At 39.6% G+C, this 27371-nt stretch overlaps 1 protein-coding gene across 1 annotated transcript in view; it reads right to left on the bottom strand.

The window, feature by feature from the left end:
• Positions 1-27371, bottom strand: part of CACNA1D (calcium voltage-gated channel subunit alpha1 D) — a 166635-nt gene that overhangs the window by 52260 nt on the left and 87004 nt on the right. The window contains exons 9-21 of the mRNA XM_059856934.1: positions 25136-25305; positions 17067-17154; positions 16367-16393; positions 14645-14805; positions 13837-14062; positions 13485-13692; positions 11842-11962; positions 9906-10020; positions 9155-9224; positions 8486-8555; positions 7631-7775; positions 5996-6125; positions 3140-3199 (exon numbers count right to left, since the gene is read on the bottom strand). Of these exons, the coding sequence (XP_059712917.1) occupies positions 3140-3199; positions 5996-6125; positions 7631-7775; positions 8486-8555; positions 9155-9224; positions 9906-10020; positions 11842-11962; positions 13485-13692; positions 13837-14062; positions 14645-14805; positions 16367-16393; positions 17067-17154; positions 25136-25305 (1591 nt within the window). The remainder of the gene's footprint in view (positions 1-3139; positions 3200-5995; positions 6126-7630; positions 7776-8485; positions 8556-9154; positions 9225-9905; positions 10021-11841; positions 11963-13484; positions 13693-13836; positions 14063-14644; positions 14806-16366; positions 16394-17066; positions 17155-25135; positions 25306-27371) is intronic.

The raw sequence follows: 27371 nt of genomic DNA, 5'->3' as shown, positions 1-27371 counted from the left end.
TTCTTCAGCCTCAAGATCCTCTTACAGAGCCTGAACACTGCACTGAGCTATTCCTTGCTTTCCACAGGTAAGAAAATTTGATGCCATCTAGGGAACATCCCATACTGACTGTGCATTTTAATCCCTTTACTTTCTATTCTGCTGCTGGGGGAGTAGGGAAGAGATTTTATTTCACTTCCCCTCACAGCAGATTACTACAGCTTTCAAGACAGTTCCCAATGCAGAGCAGAGCTACAGGCAATGGGCATCCCAGTGCTCTGCACCCCTGCTCAGTGTGCAGACATTTCCAGGCCTTCTGCATGGCAAACCACCATCACCACTGAAGGGTGGGCCTCTGCAAAGGAAAGTTGTATTTTTTGGGAAGCAAAAATTAATTAATTTCCTAGTTCTGTTGTTAAGCCCTCTTTTTGGTGATCAAAATACTAAATATTCCCAAAAACTAGAAGAGTAAAAATGCTAAAGCTTTAACCTATGCCATGGCATGAGATATTATAGTTATCCTATAAAATTTCCATTAAATTAGCTCATTCACTTACAGCTGTACAGAGTACATCTAAACTCTGTTGGGAGTGAACACAAAAATAACCCTGAAAACCAAACATCTATCTACAACATTTACATTGTATATGATAAGAGCAGCACACAAGGTTTCATGGAACAACTCCCACAAAAATGAGGTGAATAACTGACATTAAAATGCAGGTGAGGTACATATCTCCCCATCTTCACATGGAGACTCGTATTTCAATCACCACAAATCCCAGTGGAAGAATTACAACTCTCTAGTAAGTTTAAATAGTGTGGGATCAGCACAGTAGGGGGAGGTAGAAAGCTCAAATCCCTCGACTGACCTTTGCTCTGGTGTTGTCACCTTTCCCAAGTTGTCCAAACAGCCTGATAAACTGTATTTCAATGTCATGCAGGGAGAATTCTCAAATGCTTTAAAGTGATGTTGCAGCTTTTCTGTTTTTCACATCCTCATTCATACACTCAACACTGTGCAATGTGCAAATCCTTGTTTGAGAGCAGTAAGAGCACAGGGAGACTTCTCACATGCTGAGAGTTATTCTGGTTTAATGCTTGCTTTTGTACAGTTTCTTCACTACAGTTGGTAATATTGCCTCTGCTTATCCTAATTTCAGTTTCATATATTTTTTTGCCTGGAAATTAGGGAATATTATTGTTCCTGCAGGTCTAGTTTTGAATTTTCTCCTTGCAGAGCACTCTCCTTCTGCACAGCTCTGACACTGTGGGAAGCACAGCACAGCACAGGGAGGGCTCCAGGCACAAGCAAGCAAAGCCAGAGTCTGAGACAGGTTAGCAAAGCAGGCAGGTGTCTGTGTCAGCTCCTGACTGCCCAGCACCTCTGTAGGGTACAGTTTATTCTCCTTTACATGTGAGTGTGCTACAGAGCTTCCTGGAGAAACCAGAGTCAGGAGCATCAACACTTTTGGTTGTGATATAGCTCCTTGTTTCCCTGTAATCTTTACAATTCCAGATTTCAGCAGCCCAAGCTCCAGAGTTTCCTGCTTCCCTTGGGTAACTCATAAATTGCTCAGTGCCAAAATCCCTTGCAGTTTGCAGGAATGTTGCTTTTCTTACCCACCCAGCTATTCCTCTTTATCCTGCCCTTTATAATTCCTCTGCCTCCTAGAAAAACAAATGGAACTGCAGGAGCTGGAGAACCTGCTGCTCAGAGCATGTGGAAGTTTACTGCCTTTCTTCTGCCACAGTTACAATGGTAACATTTTTATGGGTCTCCAAATTCAGAGTTGGGAGCTAGTCTGATTTAATGCTACAGTTCCTTTCAATACTCTGTTCTCTCTTTTAGTTTGGCCTTTCTCTAACAGCAAAACCCCTGGATATTTATTTTAGTGCGCTACAAATGAGAATAATCAATTCTATAGCAAGCTTCTCACTGCTGAAAATGTGAAATAAGGGGATAAACATTAGGCCTGGGAGAAAATTCACAAGCATAAAAATAGCCTATTACTTACAGTACAGCTTATCTTGTAAACAGCCCAAATACTGCACCAATTAGTAATAATCAAATTGCATTGTGAAGAGTATGCACAGCAATATGAGCAAAAGCTGGGAGAAGAGATCTTGTTAAGCTTAATCCTCAACTGGAATGCATAGTTTATGTACAGATTGTTAGTGTGCCAGCAAGTGTATAAATCAGGGTTACTCAACCAAAAACTTGAGGTGAGAATAAGCACAGCATGAAGCATTTATGAATCATGTGTAAATCTCTGAAAAAACATTTAGCCAATTTCCAAAGAAAAGTTTTACTTCCTAGTTCAGCATTTTGTTTCACGTGAACGCAATTTTTGGTAATTTATCTTCTTTACCACAGTAAATCTTGTACATTGAAAATCTGAGTAACCCCAATAGATATCCTTAATAATCAGTACATAAACCATACATTAAAATGCCAATTTTTGGCTCATGCATGGGTAATACATTTAAGCAAGCATAATTATGCCTGTCTGTGAATTTAAATGTATGCCCAAAATAAATGCAAAGTATCTTAGTGTATAGATAGATAAATGCAAGATATCTTGCAAGTCCTATTGCAAGAAAATAGTTATCTACTATTTTAGCTCTGTGGATATAGTTCAGCAAAATAAATGAGAAATTACATGCTCCCTCCTTATAAGACTGAGTATCTCTTTCAGAAATGCCAGAGCAAGGAGAAGGAAAAGCTCATGCGCAGTGATTTATTTTTCCCTTTTCTGACAACTGTAAGTTTAAAAAGGGTAAAAAATGAATTATTAAACTGATGTAATGATAAAAAATCAGCTTCTTCATGCACCCAATGGTAAAAAAATAACCAATCAAAACTATGAGGAACTGTCAAATAAAAAAAATCCTCTAGTTTAAAAAAGTTTAGCTTTGATAGCTTAGAGAAAAGGCAAAGAACACTTCAAGGGCCTTTTCTTGGCAGGTGACACACAAGGAAAATCCTTTTAAACAAGCTTCCTTTAAAAACCTGTTACCTTCAAAATGATCTCAAATGTAAACATACTAGTGAAGACATAATCTGCATACCCTAGGATCTGGAAGGTAAACAAAAAGTTACAAACATTATTGCTAAAGCTGCTTTTGGGCTAACAAGGATCAATTAACAATGCATTACCTTTAACAGGATTTCAACAGTAAAGATGGCTGTGAAAGCATAGTCAAAGTAACCAAGTATCTGCAAGGTATAATATGTGCCACAGTAAGAAATCCATCTCTTAATAATTTTCACAATTTAGACCACATATACAACACCTGAATTAATCTAAGTAGATAGATGGAGGATTTAGTCAAAGTAGTTTAAAATTGCAGCTACTGTGCAAACATTTTTATTTGCTTAAAAATCAAACAGATGCCTCTGTGCTCAGGTATTAGATTTCACCACTCAATCATTGACAGGACCCAATAGGCAACAATTTCTTTCAAGTCAGACTTTTCCTCTAACAGCTTTCATAGATACTTTCTTCAGCCTTTAGCAGAGATACAGACTCTTAAACAAAGAATAAATACTTATTAATAATGTCTGCGGTTTTTACCAAAGTATTGCATCACAAAATGAAACTTCAGTGGCTGCTTCTAGAGTGCAGATCACCCCACATTCTGCTACGTTATATTGTTCCTGTATAGGCTTGTGCAGAGTGTCACAAACCAAATTAATTAATAACTAATCACTTAAAATCAGCACCACAACCCCTTTTCCTTGAAGTGGGAAGACACAGCAGTGATTTATTTGTAGGAAATCTAAAAGAACCCACAAGAGTTGCACAGTGATATGAAGTTTCTAAGAGGATTGTGGCTGTGGGATTGACCTCACTGCACAAGAACAGGTATTTCAGAACCACCCAGATCTGTGGCCACATCACTAACACCTAAACCAGTGAACTGCAGGAGGCTGGGAGTTTAGTCTCAAGGATTCAGCAATCAACCTAGCCAGCTGTGCACAGAAATATCCTTCCTGCAGTTCAACAACTAACCAAGTGGGAAGGAGAAACAAAATAAAGAGACAATACACAAAGAAATTAGTCACACTAGATTAAATAAAAAGAAATAATTTTTCCCCCATATTCCGTTGAATATCCCATCCTGCTGTCCCTTGGTGTGGCTGAAAAAAATAGGCAAATGTTAAAGCCATATGACAAAAATTAATCAGTAACCAATTCACTCCAGACTTAAAATAAAAAAAAATATTTAAAGGCATCCCAGTTTGTAAACTTTCATTCTGCTGCTGACCTGGCTGATGGAGGGAATGTGAACCCTCAAGGCAGTAAAAAGGAAATTATGCAGGCCTGGGGCATGTGAGAGTACTTACAACAAGAGGGCAACACCTTCCTGAAATCCCTCACACATACTGTCTGTGTCCCAAACAGAAATAATCTTTTCAGTTACCACACTCTCCACTTAAATTTTCCTAATGCTCCTCTAGTTACAAACACAATTATCAGCCCTTGAAGCCATTTCTACAATAACAATTTCAGTATTCTCCACCAGCTCTCTCTTTTTCCTACCCATTAGTGTGATTTATTTATAGGATTACATTGGTCCAGCTTTGTAGATAAGGGAAGTACACTGCTCTGCTGAATAGTGCATGAAGAGTGTCTTTGTGCATTGGCCTCTTTTCACCTCTGGAGAAAGTTTTGGCTTTTTGGTTTTTACTGAACATACTGGAAAAGTGTTCAGAGAATGCCAACAGCCTAGGGAAGATTTTCAGAGGTTGCACCAACACCAGCAAGAGCCAGAGAGACACAACCTCTGCAGCCTCAGCAGGGCCACCTGTCCTGCAGGATGCAGAAGAGCTTCTCTGACTCTGTGACCATCTCCACAGATCAGTTTGTACCTAAAACAGGAGAGGGCTGCAAGTTCTGTCAAAGCATCCCCAAAGTCCCCATGTACCACTACCAAGCTGCACCATCTCAGCCATTTCCTATCTAATCCAAAGCAAAGCCAACTCACAGGAATGTGAGAGTCTTGCTATGCAGCTGAATCAAGTGCAACAAGGCCAAAAAAGTCCATGGTCATGAGAGGGGATTTATTTTAGTTTCTGTGTCTAATAATTGTACTTTTGAGTAACAGTTAAGTCTTCCACTAAATGAAGCACTTAAAATGTGCTTAAACAAATTCAAGAACTTCTTTTGGGAGAACACAGGTGTTTAGTCCCCACATAAACTACAATTTTATCTATTAATAAGGACATTACTGAAATTAATGGGTTTTAGGTTGAAATGGCATTTTTCTCTGAGTCAAAGCAAGAGCTGGGCATGCTCTGACCCTCCCCTTACACATGTGTTTAGAGAAAAGTGAGATTTGTTTAGTTTCTGATGCAGCCAATCAAGAATCCAAATATCTTTGAGTCCAACATGGGGGTAGCTCAAACCCCTCAGAGTGGCCACACAAGCTTCCCTGATAGAAAAACTCACTCCCAAAAAACTCACTCCCTTCTCAAACCAGGACAGGAGGGAACACTCTCACAAATCCCTACACTCACTAACAGAGGGATGGATCATCCAAGTGCCCCAAGGCCACACAACAGAGTCAATGAAGAGAGGACACATCAGAGTCTGTTCCAAACATGATAAACAGTGATAATTTTAACTTGCATTTTTAAATCAGCATCAAACACTGTGAGGCAGTAAGAGTGATTCAGGAATTGCACATCAGGTACTCCAGCTACAAAGTAGGGAGAAATATGAAAATTATAGATATTATATTCAGCTTGAGAATAATTTATCCTGATATATTTATAGTCACAGAAAAACGATTATGTAAATAATAAACACTTCTAATACTGATGATGTTCCATCAAGAAAGTCAATTGTCTTTAAAGATATATGCTTCTTAGAGCAAAAGGAATATAAATGTACAGCTTGAAAAAGAAGAAGGAATGTTTTTTAACACGAAAATTAAAAACAAGGCACTAGGCCCAAAGGATTGTATCTCTGAGGGTATATTTAGCTTCAGACAAAAATGAAGGGCTTACATTATTTCGAAAAGAGTGGCTGCGAATTGGATCTTCTGCTGCTAAGGAGACACTGCTCAGCATGATGAAGACAAGGATGAGATTGGTAAAGATGTGGTGATTGATAAGTCTGTGGCATCCCACTCGAATTCTGAAGAGGAGATACAGAAATACACCATTTTTGCACACAGAATTCAGCAGATGGTTAATACACAACACGTTTTCTGTTACTCTGCCAGCACTGATGGAGCAGAGCAACAATCAGTAGCTAGAAGCAATGAAAGTCCTGAAGCCATCAGTCTGATTCCTTAAAATGCAAATAAATTCAAAATCCAATTCACCTGTGGGAAGATGCACTTAAAGCCATCTGGGAGGGGTTGGTTTCTATTGGGTTATGAACACCACAAGTTGCAGTGCTTGTAGCACTGTGCACGTGCAGTCACAGGTCAGAAAGACCAAGGCTAGATAATAAATATTCCAGGTCCCCAGTTCAACTTGATTCTCACTGAAGTTGTCCTAATTACTCATCTTGAGAGATGCAGCTTAGGCTGCAGATCTCCTTGTGCTACTTAGGACTCAAATCAGAATCTCTACAAAGATTTTCTTATAGAATTAGAGGACATGTGGGTGTTGGAGGCTCCAGAGCTGTCAGGCTTTAGCCACATGACATGAAGTGTAACTGTGCATATGCTTAGAGTCACTGAGCCCAAAGCAATCACAAATACTGAGCAGGTCTGGGATTAAACTGACAAAAAGACAAGATCAGGTTCATAACTGACTAACACTGAAGTTGTCTAAATTCTGCTGAAGACTCAGAAGGTTCTTGGCTAAAATTTTTCCTCCTATTATTAAGCAGATGATTGGAGTGTGGTGTATTTTAGTGAAGCAAATTGGCCATTTCAGACTAAGAATGCATAGTGTTAGTTGAAGCTGAAAGCAATTTGAAATGTTCAACAAACTTAATGATTTTGCATCCAAAACATTATATCTTGATCTTCTTCTAAACTTGATGGCCTCTACCACTGAAAGGCAGCATTCTCCCAAGCCAAATAAATATTAAGGACTTCTACTGACTAGTCAAGCTTGCTGTCTTCACCAAGGCAGAACTCCAAATGCTCTGGAGTTAGACTAAAGTGGTGAAAGATTCCATTGCCCCCCCAAAATCCAACTATTACAGTTCCTGATTTTTTGAAATAACTTGTCTTTATCTTTGATGCTTGTTTGGATCTGGGAAATGCTGTCACCCTAAGAGGAATATGTGCAACCTTTCTCCTACTTTTCTCTTTTTCTGGTTTCTCCTCCACGAAGGTTACTAGGGTTACTAGAAATTCTGTCTCATGCCAAAGATGTTCAGATCTTTTATATCCAGTGACTAACATAGTACATAGATAATACATCTCAAAGGGTATTTTGCAGACATGTGAGAACTCAGACTACACATACAAAATACTATTATCTTCAACAGTGGAAAGAAAAATAAGATATTTTTCAAATTTTTCTCATTTACTAAGTCAATCAGAAAATTTTAGGAGGGAAGCCTAATCTCTTTTCTGTTGAAGGCACCAGATTTCTACTCCTGGTCTCCCTAGAAGGAGGTCTGTTATTTCACTGCTAAACCCTGATGTCTAAACCAATATTTTTCCAAGTGATATTTACGGGTTGGTGCTGCTGAAGATGAAGAAGGCACTCCCTTCAGGGATAGGTGTTATCTTCTCCTTCATGTTGAGCTCTGATATCCTCCGGGGACGTGGGCCTGCTGGTACCTCTGGCTCATCCTCCTCATCCTCTTCATCTTCACCTACTTTAGATTAAACATTCTTTTTACTATAAACTAAAAAATATCAAGGTTTTGTTCATAACAATACAAAAGCATAGCTTGTATGAGAATACACATAGGAAATATACATTCATAGCACAACTCTAAAAATCTGTAAACATCCAAATGTTGTCACAGGCTCACACAGGGTGCTGTGCACGTGTGGGTGTGTGCATGAGGGCATTGACTGGCTCTGCTGGTCCTGAGCAGCCACACCTAGGGACTGCTGGAGTTCAGCTCAGCCCTGTCCATGCCTGAGCTGAGTGCTGAGCTCTGGGCACTGGGTGAGCCCTGTGTGCTCAAAATTCAGGACAGATTTCTGTGCCATGCATCCAGACAATCAGGCAGAACTGATTTTCAGATAAGTATGTTCACTGAGCCAAGGAAAAAACTGACCAAACATCATCAGCCCTGGAATGTCCTCTTTTGCCAAATGTTTCAGAGAAGTTTAGAATTTGTTCTCCCATCCAGATAGTGTAACCAAAACAGTCCTGAGGCTCAAAATATTAACTCTCAAATGCTGCTTGTACTGTCTGGGAAACTGAAGGAAAAGATAATACTCAGGCCCATTTATCCACTGATAAGACAGCACAACTTCACTGGCTTCAAAGGAATTGATTTCATGTTCACCAAGAGTAAGTTCAGGATATTTTAGCAAACCAACTTAAATGTGTTTCTAGCTAGTATTGACATACCTGGTACATCACAGGGGGGGTAGGGATCTTTATCCTCATCCTCTCCTTCTCCATATTCTCCAATTGTCACCTACAGCAATGAAAGGGATGGACAGGAGGAAAAATAAATTTTAATGTAGCGTACAAAGCCCACAGAAAGCAAAACCAAATTAGCCCCTGAAGTCAGGGAAATTAGTTTTCTGAAGCAGAGTAACTCTGAGAACATAGGAGATGTGACATTTTATTACTGATTTTTCAAAAATTATTTTTCTTTAGTACCCACAATTCCCTGGCTGTGTAAATCACAATAAGAATAGAACCAACACATTTTGATAAAATCTACCAAGAATGTTTGAACATTCTAAGAGTTTTACATTCATTGATCTCATTGGACTTATCAAGCAAAATACCTACAGGGCTCCTAAGAAAAAAAATCACATTTTTCTAACATTAATAATTATGTTCTCTAAGAGCTTCCCCTCTCAGAATATCCTGGAACCAAAAGGATTTTTCTGGTTTAAGAGACACTGTGAGGATGCAAAGTGTCAGAACTAAGTTGCCTTTGCCTGGAAAAAAAATGTAGGGATGATGGGCTCATAAAAGGAATTGTACAATGCACAATACAAAGTACTCCCTAGAAAAATCAGTAAAATTGCTTCTTTAAAAAGAGACAAGTTTTAGGATAAACACCTTACTATCCTTGGGCTTCTTTTGGTCCCCTTCTGACTTCTCACTTTTTTTGTTTTCCAGACTCTCCTTTCTATAAAACAATACAGTAACAATTACAAAGCATGCCATGTAAAGACAGACAATTTTAAGTGAACTATACCAATTCTATTAAAAGCTGAAAGCCTTATAATACAATATTTGAAATATTTGTACAGCTGTAGGTGTCAGAGCAATAAAATCTACTGCATTTGAATGCAATGATCCATTTAAGATTATTATTTTGAATATAATTCCAGAAGCTAATCCCTAAAACATTCAATGCATGATCATTACTCCTTTCTAGAGGGATAAACTGTGCCCTTGGACTCATACAAACAACTTTCATTGACTTCAACAGCCTTGCACTGATTTCAAGAGAAGGTTTTCTACTTGCCTATATAAGGCTTAGAGAACTGATTCCACAGGGAGTTGTGCACTGGCAACAACAGATAAATTCTTGTGCTAATTGCACAATAAATCCAACTGTTGCAATGTTTAAATATCAGTTGGTTTATCATTACATTCTTAATTCACCTCAATTACTACCTAACTTTTATCTAAAATTATATTGTTTGTCTATTATTTTAGTGTCTAGAAAAACCCTTTCATTTTTTTCCTGAGTCCAGCACATTTTGAAGTTGGTAAAGACATTCATATAAAAGCATCCTTATGGAAGAATTCAATACCCTCCTCCTTCCCTCTCCTGCTGGTTCAACATGCCCATCTATTTTACCTCGCATTCTTTTTCCTTTCCTTTTCTTCAGCTTCTTCTTTCTGAGCTGTATTTAGACTTTCAGCATCTGCCAAGTTATCCACAGCAATGGCCAAGAAGACATTTAGCAAGATATCTATTTCAAATAATTTTAAGGACATTATGCCTCACCACACTTGTGTGGTTTATTATCAGCATAAACACTGACAATGTGAGAGATATAAAACACATGTTCCCAACCTACAGCGTGGAGGATTGTGATGCTGGAGTGTGCTGCAAATAACACCCATTTAATGGGCCAGGCTGATACTGGCTGTAAAGTGAGCAGAGATCCATTAGGGCCATGGGTTTTTAAATAGCAGAATGCTTGAGGTATTTTTTTACAAAAATGAAATTCAACTTCATGCCGGCCTGAGCAAGTCCATGAATATGAAATTGTCTATTATATGTGAAGACTGTTCAGGCATTTTGAAAAATTCATTTTTATAATGCACTGTCTTTCATGTCTGCAACAATCTATATCAAATTCAGTTCTTCAGTCCACATCAGTTAACCTCAAATACAGATACAAATACCATATAGTGCAGAAAATACAATGTGTTTACCCTTTCATCACCTCCTGACCTTTTAAGAACTTCTGAGAGTGGCAGTAGTTTGTTTCTACGTGGGGCCAAGGAAGTATTTCCAGATCAGTGAAGGCTGGGAAGGGGAATGATGTGGCAGCAGACTCTGTCCCAGCTGCCCAGGGTGTGTGCCCTGGTCCCTGCCCTGCAGAGGGTCCCTGGCTCACCCTCAGCCGTGCCAGAGCTCGGGGCTGCACCGAGCCCTGGGGATGGATGGGGTATCCCTGCTGCCCAGGGGCTGGGCTCCAGCCCTGCACTGCCAGCCATCACAAACAGCAGCAGGACACAGCTCCCAGGGAAGGAAGAGAGAAAACATTCTCTGCTTTCTGCTTGGTGGTGGCCAGACATGGCCTGGAGATCCTGCCTCTGGTTCCTCAGGGGACAGGGAAAAGAGAAGGCCTGGAGATCCTGCCTCTGGTTCCTCAGGGGACAGGGAAAAGAGAAGGCCTGGAGATCCTGCCTCTGGTTCCTCAGGGGACAGGGAAAGGAGATGGCCTGGAGATCCCTCCCTCTGGTTCCTCAGGGAACAGGGAAAGGAGAAGGCCTGGAGATCCTGCCTCTGGTTCCTCAGGGTGAAGGAAAGGAGAAGGCCTGGAGATCCTGCCTCTGGTTCCTCAGGGAGAAGGAAAGGAGATGGCCTGGAGATCCCTCCCTCTGGTTCCTCAGGGAACAGGGAAAGGAGAAGGCCTGGAGATCCTGCCTCTGGTTCCTCAGGGGACAGGGAAAGGAGATGGCCTGGAGATCCCTGCCTCTGCTTCCTCAGGGAACAGGGAAAGGAGATGGCCTGGAGATCCTGCCTCTGGTTCCTCAGGGAGAAGGAAAGGAGAAGGCCTGGAGATCCTGCCTCTGGCTCCTCAGGGAACAGGGAAAGGAGATGGCCTGGAGATCCCTGCCTCTGCTTCCTCAGGGAACAGGGAAAGGAGATGGCCTGGAGATCCCTGCCTCTGCTTCCTCAGGGAACAGGGAAAGGAGAAGGCCTGGAGATCCCTGCCTCTGGTTCCTCAGGAAGAAGGAAAGGAGATGGCCTGGAGATCCTGCCTCTGGTTCCTCAGGGGACAGGGAAAGGAGATGGCCTGGAGATCCTGCCTCTGGTTCCTCAGGGAGAAGGAAAGGAGAAGGCCTGGAGATCCTGCCTCTGGTTCCTCAGGGGACAGGGAAAGGAGATGGCCTGGAGATCCTGCCTCTGGCTCCTCAGGGAATGAGGAAAGCTCTGTTTAAAGGACTCAGCACGTGCAGAGAGCCCTTGCCCGTGGCCATTTACCCCTCCCAGAGGATTTTGTGGATGTCCCTGGCACAGCCCCATGGGAGATGTTTCCAGCCAGTGTAAAGGATACAGTTACCACAGATGAAGAGGATAATGAAATATATACAGACGATCATGCCTGAGGATGAGGGACCACCGTATGCCATTATGCCATCATACATGACAGCATTCCAGTCTTCCCCTGTGAGGATCTAAGGAGCAGACATTAGGACATTAACAGTAACTCAGCATCAAAAGTGAACAGAGAAACACTTTTCCTCTGACCACACTACACAACTAACCTTCTGTATGCATAAAGCAATACCATGTTCTTTTCATGCATTGTTTTAAAATTCCCATTTAAACCTCTCCTGAAAGCTTGGGTTTAACTCTAACAGCTTTTATTTTGTGCTATGCCTTTATACGACTGAACTTCAAAGGCCAAAATAATAAAAATGAAATTCTGTTGAAATTTTATTGATCTTGGCATGCCAAAGAGCCCTGGTTTTCAGTAATGCCACTTACGTTGCAATGCAAACAAATGTCCAACACTTAAAAATCAAGTTAGAATATGTTTTAAGGTTCCTTTTTTCTTAATTTTTAAATAGTGGCTACTATGACAAAAATTCTGAGTATTGCAATGCAGGCTTTAGGGACACTTCATATATTTCTCCAAAATTATCAGTTCCATCCTGAGAAAACATGCAATACTCACTCTCCTTCCAAGCAATTAAATGGTTGTTTAAGAAAATTAAATGCATGCCATTTTCTACAATTCATTTTTGGAGAATGTCTTCTAAAACTGAAGGAATCTCCATTCCTTTGAAAATGAGGCACCCTGAAATCTGAATCAAATCTAACTCAGCTGAATTGGAAAGTAAAGTCTTAAGTTTTTGTAGGGGCAATGTCAGGTCAAATGTGAACACTTTAACCCATAAGGAAATTTCTCATTAATATTTCCTGATCTTGAAATTAAATGGAAAGATTTTTTGCTTGCTCTGGGCAAACACCAGATGAGACTTCTACCAAAGTGACAGGAAGTTGACACCAAGGTGAATCCTGCAGGATCAGCTTTAACTCTCCCTACAATGGCTGAAACCAAATATTGTGGTAATGTACACAGCCAAGTGTGAAAACGGTGAGCAAGATGAAACCAAATAGCCTAATTCCAGTATCCAAATTGGGAAAAATAAGTTTTAAAAAAGCATCACAAATAAGTGAAAAGTAAACTCTAAGTATGTCCCTACCATTTCACTAGTAGTTGACAAGTTTGCCTTAAGATTTTAATAAAACCTGGTCTCTAAAGAAATTAAGGCTTATTTTCAGGTTACAGTGATATGACCCCTATGCAAACATGCACTCTTTAAAGACTTATTATTTTTTCTTGCTTGAGAACAGTTGAAATGTTACACAGCTAACGAAGTTAAAGAAAAGAATTTGATCAAAATAAATATAACACTCCACCTCTCCTTCTAGTCATGTGTTTGATGGACAAAGGAGATTTAACTCTGTGAAGTAACACGACAGCTATGTTGCATAGATAGATCAAAGAAGATATGAAACAAATGGCACAAATGGTGCAAAGTTACCAGAGTACTGAATTTAATGAGAAGAATGCTACTTAAAGTAAACTGAATTAATAGTATTCATGATTTCATTTTCAGGCAACATGATCACTTAAACAGTTTTGTTGATCAAAGGTAAAATGTCTCATACGGGATGAAAGAAAGTTACCTGGAATACAGTTAAAAGGGCTTGTGGAAAATTATCGAAGGTGCTCCGCTTTGTTTGAGTTTCATCAAAATTAAATTTGCCTCCAAACAGCTGCATTCCAAGCAACGAGAAGATTATGATGAAGAGGAAAAGCAGAAGCAACAGTGAAGCAATGGACTTCATTGAGTTTAACAAGGATGCTACCAAGTTGCTCAGGGATGCCCAGTGCCTATAAATTAAAATGCGTGTGTTAACACACACCAAAAAAACCCCAAACAAAACAGTAAAAGAGCAGTGCATGATGAAGTATTACAAAACAATTGCTGATCACTCTTCAGCTATCCTTAGAATTAGCAGTATTAGATAATCTTACCTTGTTACTTTAAAAATACGCAGGAGACGAACACAGCGAAACACTGAAATTCCAAGGGGTGACATAATTTCCAACTCCACCAAAATGGTTTCAACAATGCCACCACAAACAACGAAGCAATCAAAGCGGTTAAAGAGAGAAACAAAATAGGCCTGTAGGCCCAAGCTGTACATCTTTACTAACATTTCACAGGTGAATAAAGCCAGAAGAACTTTATTTGCGATATCTGGAATAAAATATTAAAGAAAAAAAGATTCTGAATTGCCTCATAGATTCCACTTTTATTTTAACATATTAGTACTATAGTTTCTACACGAGTTTGCAGCTTTTTGCCTAAAAAGGAAATACTGCTTTTTTTTTATGTTGGACTGTAGCTGGTGCTTAAGTGGCAAAAGTTACACAAGGATGCAAAGCTTCCTGCCAGCTATAAACTATTCATCTTTCCAATCTGTTGTGCAGTTCATGGTTCCTCAGCTCACAGCTTGAGTCCACACTGTAACTTAAGCAACCAGCCCACAGCAAGTCCTGCCGTGCCAGTTCCCACTTCCTCCTCATCTTTCAAGCAGAGTTTCATGATAAAAGTACAGTTATTTACAATTTAGCATTGTCAGGTCTGTGCTGCTGCATTACCCAGCTGCATTACAGCTATGGAAATCAAAGACCACATTCAGTCATTTCTTCTATCTCCCTCTGGCTGGGCTGAATATCCTTCAGACAGCAAACAACAAAATGGCAAAGTACAGAAGTAGCCACTGATAGAACACAACCACCCATAGTCAAGACCAGAACAAATAATTTTTGACTGTACCTTGGATCTGGGTCAGCCAGTCAGGTTGATTGTAATGCTCTGATGAGATAGTTAACGTGTTCAAAAAGACCAAGACAATAACAAGCCAATAAAAAGTGACAGATTTTACTGCAGCCCTACATTTTCTTCTGTTAAAGCGGTTCCAGCGACGCCAGCGTCGACTGAAAGTTCAAATAAAAATAAATTTATTATTATATGGAAAACACATAGGAACTTAAGGAGAGTGTGGTTTTCTTCTGTGTAGAAAATAAGTTCAATTGTGTATGTGTGAGCAGGTGTATTTTCATAAATATGTGTATAATACTTCAATAGCTGTGTAAGTCATCACCAGTTGCAGATTAGGGACTGCTAACGTGTTACTCCTTTTTTTATATTTCCCTATAGATTTCTAAATCTAAATCTTATAAACTACAATATTTGGAGACTTCAATTGCTTGTGACATAATTAGATTAAGCTGCATTTAAAATTTCATTGGGTAACAAAGTATATCTATCTTTCCAAGGCCCCATACACTTAATAGCAATAAAGTCAATGAATCAACTCAGAATTCAAAATAAATTCAGTCTAAAAATGTAGGCTTTGAGTTAAACCACAAAGAGAATTCTGGCAGGATTAAACAGAATAGGAATGCTGAGGTCAGCTTTTAAAAATCTACCCTATAACATCAGAAACCTTCTTTAGTAATTCCTAGAGATTTCTACTGGTGTGCACTGAAATTGTGTCAGTGGGCAAATGTCTGTGAAATAAGTAAGAGTGACAAGCTGAGGCTGTACCTAGATATGAGCTGGATTCACAAGTGAAGATATATCTTTGGACTCATAAAACTAGATCTCTCTGCTTCACTTCTGGGAACTCCGCTCAAGCATTAACTAAGTTTTCTTTGTCCATCTTAAATTTGTACTTGTAGTAAAGGAAATCAATACTGGTTTCAGATATCAGTACAAAGACTTTTCAAGCCTTGGCAGCATTCTAACCATATAAAGGAAAAATATCCTGTCCTGCCCTAAATCAACATGGAATTCAAGAACATTCTTATCTTGCCAATCCCCTGCTCTAAGGGCTGTCCATGGCCATCAGCAGGATGCCCCACTCCCTGGGAAGGTTAAACTGACTGTTCTTACACTTACAGAACACCCTGTCATTGAAGTCCATGAGACAAGAACAATAATGGTGGGAAATCTCACTTATGAGACTCACAAGCAGGCTCAAACTGCATAACTCCAAGCTTTTTGAAGCCAATGGGTCTTTTTTTTTTTTTTTGTTTTTGTTTTCCCCAAAAAGATGTGTGGAACCAGTGACAATAAGGTATAGCTAACTGGTACATATATATGAATGTATATGAATAAGAGAGGCATATATAAGCAAACTACAGAAATAAAACAAAAATTCAAAAAGGAGACTAGCAGTAAATTTCTCCATTAGATTGATACAAGTGAAGGCATGCTCCCAAAGATTAACTTCTGTTTTGACTTGTAGTGCAGCAGGTAGGCGAGCTTGCAATGAAAAGCATTTTCTATTTTGATCCAAAGGCATTTTGACATTTCTTTCAAAACAATATCCTTGATAAGTTATGGCCTGACTTACTTTGTGCTCAAACTCAGTGTACTGACATTGCAGAGTAACATTCCAGAAGCTGGAGAGAGGGTCAGCCCAGAAGAGTAAGAACTGAACCAAGATTTTGCATTTACCTTTGAATGTGATTATAAGAGGAAAATACTGACCTGAACTTGGATTTTGAGATGGTTTGACTAGAAGAAAAGGAAAATACATTTTCTTTAGAATTTTGCATTGGCATTACACAAACATAAAACAAACTTTTAACAAAATGCATCTTGAAGGATGAAATTCTTTTCTCTGTTATTTATTTTCTGAAATACTATTTCTAAAGCCTTACAAATTTCCTTGGTTAAAGAAAGGAAATCTCCTTTAAAACTCAGTAAATAAACTTTGAGTAAACATGTAGAAGCTGTGTGGAAGTCAAGAAAATCTGAGCAAATAAATACTGAGTATTTCTATGGGTTATAGAAATACTCTTATATATTCAGTTATTGTCTAAAAAAATACATATTCTCCAGGTCAAGCACAATTTAACAGAAAATATTTGGTTTTACACATCATTAGAAACTTCCATTCTTTTCTTATACTTTTGGACAAAAATAGTATTTTATAAAAGCTTTCAGGAAATCAAATTCCACTCCAAATTTAGTTGAATTTTTTTATCCCATCTTAACCTGAGAATTTTAGGAGCGCTTTAATACTCTTATAATTGGTCTAATATCAAACTCCTGTGTGTGCCACACAGAGCCTGGCTATTTCAAGGCACTTTTGGCCAAGCCAAGAGTGGGGAGAGAAGGACCCTTTGAAATGCTGAGATGCTCTGAGCTGCTGGGGTGGGAGCTGGGCTCCCGGCCGTGCACTCACCACAGGCTCCCGCAGCACGCCGGGCTCTCCCCTTCCCCGCTGACGTTCTCCGTGTTCACCGACTCGGTCTCGCTGGTGGGCATGCTCGCTGTGGGGACACAGAACTGCCTCAGAGCCAGCCCCACGCAAGGCATGGCACAGCTGGCATGCCCTGGCCCGTGGCAAGAGCGACTCCAGCTCTGCTGAGAGCTTGGAAGATCTGAGGAGTTGTAGATGAAGTCAGACACTTCATCAGTCCTCGTCTCTCACCGAAAGGAAGCGCGCAGAATTCCAGAGAGAATGGTGGCTTTGTGTTGTTGTTTGTTTTTAGTGATTCAAGGTAATTGCTTACAATTCACTGCAGAGTATAAAGTAGAGGAAGTTTGTACAAAGTTTATGCTACCCCAGCAAAGAAATTAACCTGAGCTAAATTCTGAAACTTTTCCCTTTGAGAAGTGTTCTGTTAGCACTTGGGAGCTGCTTTTCAGCTGAAGTGCTATTAAAAGCTCGCTGATTCCAAGAAATGTCATCAAACTTCAGAAAGCAGGAACGATCACACCATGGTCACACTGACCACTCTTTGCACTCTTTGCTTTTACTGACATTGTGAATTATTGAGGCAAGGTGCCAGAAGGTAAGTGTGGCTGCAGATACTGTGTGAGCAGCAGGCAGGAGCAGGGGAATGGGAGAATGATCCTTCAAAGCATGATGAGAATTACCACTAATAGAAAGGGGACAAGCACATTTGCCACAGAGTGAATTACTGCACATACAGTGGAGCAGTTCTGAGTGGTTAGCAATTGTAGCTGATGGGTCTCTTAGACAAAAGTCATTTTCAGGTGGGTCATCACCATTTGTCAGCAAATCAGCTGAAATACAGAGGGAGGACACCTTATGTCAAAAAGTGTTAGGAAATTATAAACAGCCAAAGTTCTCAGTACTTCCTAGGGGAGAGCACTGCTTCCATGTCTGCAAAGTGAGCATGAAAGGAAAACCTCAGGAACAAGAAAAGGGGAAATTAATGTTGCTGGTCTATGCAGTAGAAATACCATTTAAAGTAGGAAACATAAGAGAGGTGCAAGATGCACTGAAATTACTGTAAAACAACAAGAACAAAATAAAAACAGAGCATTCTAAAGGTATTCTGGTGTGTACCTTCCACTGTTTTGATGGTTTGCTTGGATGGTTGGTTTGGTTTGGTTTGTTGGGAAGGGTTTAAGCCAATGTCTGTGAACTGAAAGCACTCAGGGCAATACACTGCCAGCTTCTGATAGGGAGATCTCACTATTTTGGTAGCCTAAAGGATGATATGAGATTTAAGAATGAGACCCTGAATTTTCTGATTTGTGTACAAATCAGGCACAAAGTGATAAGTTTTAGGAACAGTCTCTCTGCACAGCCTCTATACTGCCTCGACACCAACATGAAGACAGAGGGAGTGGGGAAGGGCTGGTTTGGTTTCTGTGCCCATCAGTCCCATCCAAGCTGGAGACTGACAGGTCTGTGCAGGCCAGGTACTCAGCTACTGCTGAGAATCTGTCCCCATAAGCAAGTCACTGTTAAATGGAATGCTAAACAGAGTGGCATAACAAAGAAAGATCCAAAATGTCCATGCAGGTGTTTGAATAAACAAAGCACTTCAGGCAGTAAGCACAGCAAAACCTGCTTTCACAAGGTTCTTCTGTTCTGATGATTCTTTTAAAATATTACTGTAATGACTTTATATATTAAAAATCTCTGGTGAGCACCTGCAAGTGTCTCAATTCTAATATCATACTTCCCTTTATAAATCAGTTTTAAAATAATTAATTTTTCTAGTCCTGTAAGAACTTCACTGCTTACAGTCAGAGTTCAAAAGGAATTTCACTCAAAAGTAAAAACAATCTTTGATGTTCAAATTCAACTATTAAAATTTCAAAGGGTTAAAGAAAAAAAAAAACACAAAATTATTTCAAGTGTAGTCTCAGGGCTTCAGAACTAAGAATTTTTATTTTTAAATGCCAGTTTCTTTTAAAATAATTATAAATATATAAGTATATCCTGTCTGATAAGAACTGAACTGGTTGCCTTGTGCCAGGTGACTTGACTGCTGTTAGAAAACAGCATTAGAGTCACCTAATGATGAACATTTCAGCACTTGTGAAATAAGTGTGCTGAAGTCTTGTTTCACACACCATTAAGAGCTGCCAGGAAAATGCAGCTAGGCCTACTTCCATGATTATTGCATATGTGCAATGTGTCCCACACTTGTATTTCAAATTTATCAACCCTTCTGTCCCCTGAAAAAAAGGTACCTAGAATCCAACTCTTCATAAAGTGTCACTCCACTGAGTGACAAAAAAACTACATTTAATGTAAGAAATGCAAGTGCATGTAAAGTGAAGTACAATAATTTTAACTCAAGTCTACCCTGACTTCGTGTGTTAGTGGTAATAAGAAATACCAGCCCCTTTTGAACACGATTATTTGAAGAAAAACAAAGTAAAAATATCTTTGTCCCTACTGAAGTGAACATCAGTTCTGTTAATTATTAAATACATCAGAATGTTACTGTGTTTCAGACACCACAGGGCTCTTGCTGCATCTCCATCAGGGACTTGCAGGTGCTGTATTACAAACAGAAGAGGTAAAAAAAGACCAAATTCACATTAGAAACTCAGCTGCTGCTATTATACTGTAATTTATATGTCAAAATTGAAACTTGACAGGAGTACTGAGAAAGGCACCATGTGGAAGTCCAGCTCCAGCAATGCCAGCAAGTCATCAGGTCTTTAGCCAGAAGAAAAGAGCAGCACTGCATGTCCACATCCACTCTGCTAATGCAAGCAACCTGCCAGGTCCCAAAACAACTCAGCTCCATGGCCATGGCTCCATAAGGGCAGGTGGTGTCCATGGGGCAAACACAGCACACCAGTTTGAGAGAATTTTGAGAGACTGATCTCAGCAGGGTCAGCTCTGAGATCTGTAAACTGGCACCCCAGTATTGAAAGGAAGATGCCAAATTTTTGTCTTTTCTTTATTCACCTTTTGCCCTTATTTTACTGGCACTCTTCTGGAAAGATTATCTAGATTTCTAGATCCAATAATCTCTTCAATTAAGCTAACTGGTTTCAAACAAAAGAATGCTTGCATTAGACAATATAAGCAACCCATACAGCATGCAGCTTAATACTTTCCTGAGTGGATAGAAAACAGGTCAAATACATCAACTCCTACATTTTGCTTCCGTGGATAAGAATATAACATGAGAAAGACAATCCATTTTATTCATCAGGTACTCTAAGGAGTTTCAGACTTTGGAGCAGGGATTTCCAACTCCACTCCAGGATGTAACATAACTAGAAGAGCAAGCCACTGTCTTACTCTTCAGCAGTGTGCCCTTGCCAACTAGAGTTAGAAGAAATAAATTCCATAATCCTGAAATATAACAATTCAGTGCCACAATAGAATCCAGAAGCAGGCTAAATTACAACCTGAATTACTGAATTGTGGTTTCAAGTATTACTGTTGGAAATGTTTTCCTCTCTAATGTAAATGATTAAAATTTTAACCTGTTTCAACTTCAACTGTGCATTTTCACATTGGTGCCTGTTGGGCAGGCTTGTGGTTAACTGTGCTGAAGGAAAAGTGCTGCAGAAGCAGAGTGCTCTGCACAGCTCATCATTATTGGCTGCTGCAGAGAATCTTGGCATTATATTAAACTGGCAAAATTTTAGATCACTCTTACAAAAAATTTCATGTTCTGTTTGCCAGTAACAGCCAACCAATTCCTTGGATTGTTGGTTCCAAAATTTTCCTAATTCCTTCTCAAATTAGTACATGAATTTTCTGAATCCTTTTTACCAAATCTCTGAGGTAGTCAAATGGGAAAACACAGTGGGGAAAAAAAATCCCCAAAGTGGCAACATTATCATTACAAATTCATCTCAAATTTTCCCAAGTCTGCTGTATGCCCAGCAAACACTTCAGAAAGAAGTGGCACTATCTCTTCTGACTGTGAAGCTTCTGGGGTAAATTCAGTTTAAGGAGAGTCTGCTCAGGAGATGCTCTCCATGATAGTGTAGCAAGATATCTTTTTTAATAGTGTAGATTTAATGTTGCTGTAGATCATTCTTATGGGCTCTCTGTTTTTATAGGCAGCCCATGGAGAAGCAATACAAGGCTGGCTGCACAGCAGTGGAAGGAGAGCAAATAAATTGGGTTTTGTTATAGTAGCATCTCTGAACCAACCACTTGTAGCCTGAAGGATGACACTGAGAACCTTGGGAATGTTGCATATTCTACACACATGTTGCTTTTAATGGACATACAGGTAGAGGAAATACAAAGAAAAACATTTAGTGTGGTGTTTCTAATCCAGAGACAGTCTAAGCTTCAACTCCTCAGATCAGCACAACATCTCAGGAAGAAATAAACTTAGGGCATTAATTTGTACTTTGGAAAAACCCTGCTCCCAAAGGTGCACCTGCCCTGCAAGGCAGAGGAATCCAAGTCAGTGCCTGTGAGTTTGGGATGCCTCTGACTTGCAAGGTCAGGCACCAGCTGTGGCACAGCAGCCACTGCCAGCAGGTGACAGCAGGTGCCAGGCAGTGCCAGGCTGGTCCTGACAGACATCAGAACCTGAACCTGCTCATTTAAGGGCTGTGTTGAAATACATAGTTCAAAGTAAAATTGCAAGTGTCTTCCCACAATTTTTTTGGAAAACTATTTCAGCAGGCAGAGCTGAGTGAGCTATCAGACAGTGATATGTATATATCTATATGTAACAGCTGCACAAATCATTTCAAGCAGACTCAATGTTTGTACAAAATGAGTCTATCAGGCCCCAGCAATTTCTGACTTAGAATTCTGCATTCTCTAAAGTAACTGGATGAGAGTTTCAGCCTCAGTCTGGGCCACAATAGCAATTGTTAGGACAGCAAGAAATCCAGTTGGTCAAATTACTTAGTTGCAGAGAGGAGTAAAACTAGATCTCCTAACTACTGCAACTGGCAACTGTGCTCATGCCAAAACAGGACATTTGTCAGTATTAAAACAGGCAGATTTGAAAATAATTATCATACTGCAAACCTCCTGTCCATCTTCAGTGTGGGTGGGGAAAAATGAATAAAAGAAATTACAGAAACAAAACCATCAACAACAAAAGGAGATACAGTAAAAGCTTGTTGTGATTTGTTAGATTCTCTATCATAAGTATCAAAAGTAAATAGTAAGTGTTATCATCATGCTGTTCTAAGCTTACACTCTGATGGATTACAAAACTTGTAAAATAATTTTATTACTTTCTTGATTCCTAAATTTAAAATACATTTTTGATCTGGTTTATCTATTTCTGAAAAGAAAACCTATTCTTCAAGAACAGCCAAGGACCGAGACACTTCAGGGGAAATGTGAATGGATTAAACATTCTGCTTTAGGGAGGGAGAGCAGCACCTGGATTTCAAACATGCACTTCAACCAGGAGGAAGGTCTGCATGCACGAGGGGTTCCATGCCAGAGGCTGTGCCCGGGTCAGAGAAATGCAAACAGTCTGTGCTCCCGAAAGCTACCACATCCAATGCAGTATGGGCACAAAAGAAAAGTTCAACTGCAAATCCGAGCACGTTTTACCATGTTTATTGGAAGAACGGCCAAAGCAGCTAAGTCTGCTTTTCTTCTTGTCTTCCATTAAGTCAGCCAGTGTAAGCCCTGGGGAAGCACATGTAATCCCAGCAGTGACGCGGGAGGTGGCAGCAGTCGCAACGCAAAAAACAAAAACGTGTCCGTACACACAACACAGGCAAGGTTAGGCAAAACAGAGTGACATCACCGGCAGCACGACTGTCACAGCTAAACCCCTCACCTCTCACGGGTCCTCGCATTTTGAGCTAAATTCGCAGTGCTTTGAAGGCAATGGAAGTGTTTTCATTGGCTTCAGGATAATCAGCTATTGGTTCACAATAAAGATTTCCAATTTTCACTAAAGGCATGTTTACAATTCTAGTAATTAAAAGGTATTCTGTTATTCAACAGCATCGAATACCTGCCCATTATTAGCAACAGAGATGTACAAATGCATAGGATTTATAAATAAATGACTTAATGCCTTCCCTGATAAGAAATTTTCAAATGCTGGGGGGGCATTGCAGGAACCTCAACTACAATTTTAAACAATTACATGAGCAACTATTAATCACTGACTTAACCATCTTTGAAATCTCTGCCTTTGCCTGCCACAGAAATCTTGTGTATCCTAAACCCAGAGCTCTTCTACATCATTGAGGAGCACCATGGTGATTATCCATCTCCATAAACCAGCAGTAATCTGGATCACCCAGAGGTTTAGAAATTCAAAGAAGGGACACAGTCGTCTAGAAGCCTGAAAATTATTATTCTGACTATCTTGGGACCCAGCTCTACTTCATGCTTCCAAGATGGCTCAAGAAAAAAACATCACCAATATACTTCAACTAAATTTATTACCTAAAAATATCTGAAATGCAAGGAGGTGGAGCAACTCAGCAAGCCTTCCTCCTTTACAGGCTGTTGCAATTGATTTTAACATTGAAATACCAAGCCACATATTTAAGGACATGTGCATAAATCCAGGAGTGCTAGGAGATTGCCTATTCACTGAAAATTTCCACACAAAAGCATTTAGGTCTGCCTGAAATTAAATTCTTGGCATTTCTCTTAAAGCTTTTTTAATGACTTTCCTTCTATTTTCACTCTGCAAGTCTTCTACAACCTTTAACTTAGCCTAAAATTATGCCTAAGTTAACAGCTTAGACATAAAAGTTCTTTCAAACTCAGTAGATATGCAAAGCATTTTTTATCTGTGTGACCTCAAAGCTGTTTAAGGAATGCCAGAGCAAATGGGGTTTTTTTGCAGCCTATTATTAACAAAGATCCAGTTTGAACAGGACAAAAAAGGTTCCTGGGATTTCACCTGTAAACCCAGTCCATTGGCACCACAGCTGACAACCCAGTCATCCAACACTCTCTGCAAACCCAGCATCACCTACAATTCTACACAGCAGCCTTGTACAAAATGTCTTTACCCCATAAACTGTGCCATCTTTTACATCTCAGGCTTAGGATTTTATACTCGTACTCAAAACCAGAGTTCATACACTCCTTCCACACATTAGCAGCAATAACTAAGTATAGTCAATTCTGGCTTTTTCTGCTCTGTTCTTGATAAAAATTCTATTTGTGCAACACATTTTCCAATAGACATAAATTATTCCTTTCCAGTGGTGCTGGAATCGACACCAACCCACAGTTTCCCTTGTAGCCCCTCATAAAGTCAGTGTCCTTCCAGTCAGTAACACAGTCCCATACTCTGCTTTTATTGTGAACTAAAGGACTACTCGTAAAATTCTGAAACTCAAAGATTCTGAAAAACTACCACTATCTCTGCAATAAAGAGACAGGTTTAAACCAGATACTTCAATACCAAACTACCAGATAAATCACCTGTTTAACAGCCTACTGTTAAATAAATACATCATAAATTATATTTCTTAGTGTCAAGTGAAAATCCCACAAGATTTCATTTATTGCACACCCAGTTAAGATAGGTAGTAAAAAATGTTCTCTGGTGTATTCTGAATATCAAAAAGAAAGACACAGAATGTCGTTTTCCTACTTCAACAACAACAACAACAACAAATCCTCAGTATTAGCACAAGCTTATTTCTTGACTGTAACTTTGGTCATATTTTTAAGCTCTTTATATCATTATTGTTTCCCTTGCTTGCACCCACAGGAAAACACATTCTAAGGATTTACAATGAGACTGAATGGCACATGGCTACTCTGCACTAACTCTTTCCAGAACACAAATAAAGCAAAGTTTATAAGTCTAAGTGGTGACTGAATGCAGACAGTGATTCATACATGGACACCCCAAGCAGAATTTTGCTGTTGGATTCCAAATTTCCTTCCATGACTCAACATCTCCATATTGACAGACAATTGCTCTGCTAACCAACACCTCTGCAAACTGGGAAAAGGGAAAGCACTGGCCAGGCTGCCTCCCCTGCAGTGCAACACCCCCAGGAGAAGTCAAACTGTCCCCACAGAAGTAGAGAGGAAGGAATACATACTGTTCCTCTTGCCTTCTTCATCAGCCTCTTCATCATTCTCGGGGTCAATGTCTTCTGCTTGGGTAATCCAGTCTAGATATCCCTTCAGGTCTTCTTCAAGCTGCTGTTTTTCACGAAGCTTCTGGAAGTCCCCTCGGGCCTTGGCTTTTTCCCTTTCTTTGGAAAATTCTCTATTAAATGCAGATAAAGCAGAAAAAAAACACTGATTGACAAACTCTCTGGCATTTTGATCAAAGTCTTGACACAGCAGATTAGCACAGTGACATAGAAAATACACCAAAGATTGGAGTGCTGCTTTGAAAACAAGGTAGAGGTGCAAAGAAGTCATGGCAAATCCCTACCACCTTCATGCCAACTTTCAGAGTTTTTATGATTTAATCAAAAATTAAACAGTATTTTTGACACTTCCCATAAGGGAATAATCTATTCTTCTCATTTAATTACTGCTCTTCTATACAGATCTCAAAATTTCTTTTATCTACACATACAAACTAGCTTACAATAATGAAGCAATTTCACATTTATGGATTAAATTTCAGTGAAAAGAAAATTCTGGTTTTAGAAAGGCCCATTCTAAAATCCTTCCTCTCCCAGTCACAGTTCATTGGCCACGTTCAAACACACAGAACCCCACAACTGGGGTCTCCCTTAACAATATCACACACAGACTCCTGTGCTGCTGGAAATTTGCTCCCTGCAACAGAACTTAGAATCCTCACAGATCAGAAAAAGAAACTTAATCCTCTACCTCACTGCCCCAGTCTCAATACAATGTATTGGACTGTCTATCCAGTTTAGTTCATAATTATTGGGATCAAACCCTGAATTATAAAGGAATGATGATAAAAATTGTTAAATCATGCTCCTTGATGAGGAGATTGGATAAAATGGCCTCCTAAGGTCTTTTTTAACCTGAACTACCCCATAATCTAAGATTCCCTGAATGACATCTGACTCAAGACAACTAACAAGTATATTCTATATTCTCACCCCACAACATCTCACATGCCAACATTATTACAACTTCTGGTGTGATCCACAGCTCCAAATCAGAAACCCCCTTTGCTACAAGGGCCAACACATTCCAATTTATCTGAGTATCAATAGATCGTGTTAGGGGCAGGCAATGATCTTTTGGACTGTATTCTAAGTACATACAACTCAGTATTTAAAGTTAAGCTTGTTCTGACTAACATGTTCATCACTGAAGGGTTTGGGCTGGGAGGGACCTCAAAGCTCATCCCATTCCATGTTCCTGCAGTGGGCAGGGACACCTTCCACTATCCCAGGTTGCTCCAAGGCCTGTTCAACCTGGCCTTGGACACTTCCAGGGATGTGGCAGCCACAGCTTCTCTGGGCAGTGTGTACCAGGGCCTCACCACCCTCACAGGGAAGAATTTCTTCATAAAATTGATATAAACTGCCTTCATTCAGTTTTAAGCAGTTTACCCCTTATCTTATTGCTACTCACATTAATCTTACAATAGGGCTTAAGTTAAACTTTAAAAAAAGGCTAGAGCAATTTCATTTACCATGAATTTGCAACTCCTTTATTTATTGGGAAATTCCACTTGAAGATATTCCCTAGTTAATAAGCTCTTAAGGGGAAATTTATTGAACCACTCAATAATACCCTTTCTCAAGTGGAAAATATTATAAAATTAGCATGAGACAAAAATACTTTTAAAAGGCAAAACAATTAGCGATAAAAATATTGCCCTAAGAAAGCAGAAGAGAATAACAGAAAGTCTCCATTTTTCAAAACAATATTACAATTTGGTGACATTCACTGCTTGTTTAGAATTACAGACGTAATCTCTCCAGGGGGCTTCTTATTTATTTTTACTAGCTTTTTTAGTCTTTAAATATGTCAGAGAAAACATTTAGTATTTAGATGACATCAGTAAATTGAAGTGTTAAGCTGTTTACGTACAACCATAGAGATGCCTTTATTTTTTTAAAGTTATGTTGCAGAAGTTACACAGTTTTCTGCTGCAAATGCTAAGAGGCAGGCACTTCATCTTTTACAGCTGAGGTCTTAATTCAACAGCATTTCAGCCTGGCACATGGGGATCATCCTGTTCCATCTGATGGCACTGTAATGAAGCTGAAGAATGCCAGTGCTTGCTTTGCATTTGCTACCCTTCATCTCCAGGAAGAGATCCTGCAGGGAGCCATCTCCTCCCAAAAATGCCAGTGAAAGAGAGAGCTCTAAAGATCTCTCTGAAAGATAATC

The sequence above is a fragment of the Haemorhous mexicanus genome, chromosome 11 (genome assembly GCF_027477595.1).
Source record: "Haemorhous mexicanus isolate bHaeMex1 chromosome 11, bHaeMex1.pri, whole genome shotgun sequence".
Taxonomy (NCBI): Eukaryota; Metazoa; Chordata; class Aves; order Passeriformes; family Fringillidae; genus Haemorhous; species Haemorhous mexicanus.
Note: the sequence above shows the minus strand (reverse complement) of the source record. Positions and strands in the feature narration are given on the sequence as shown.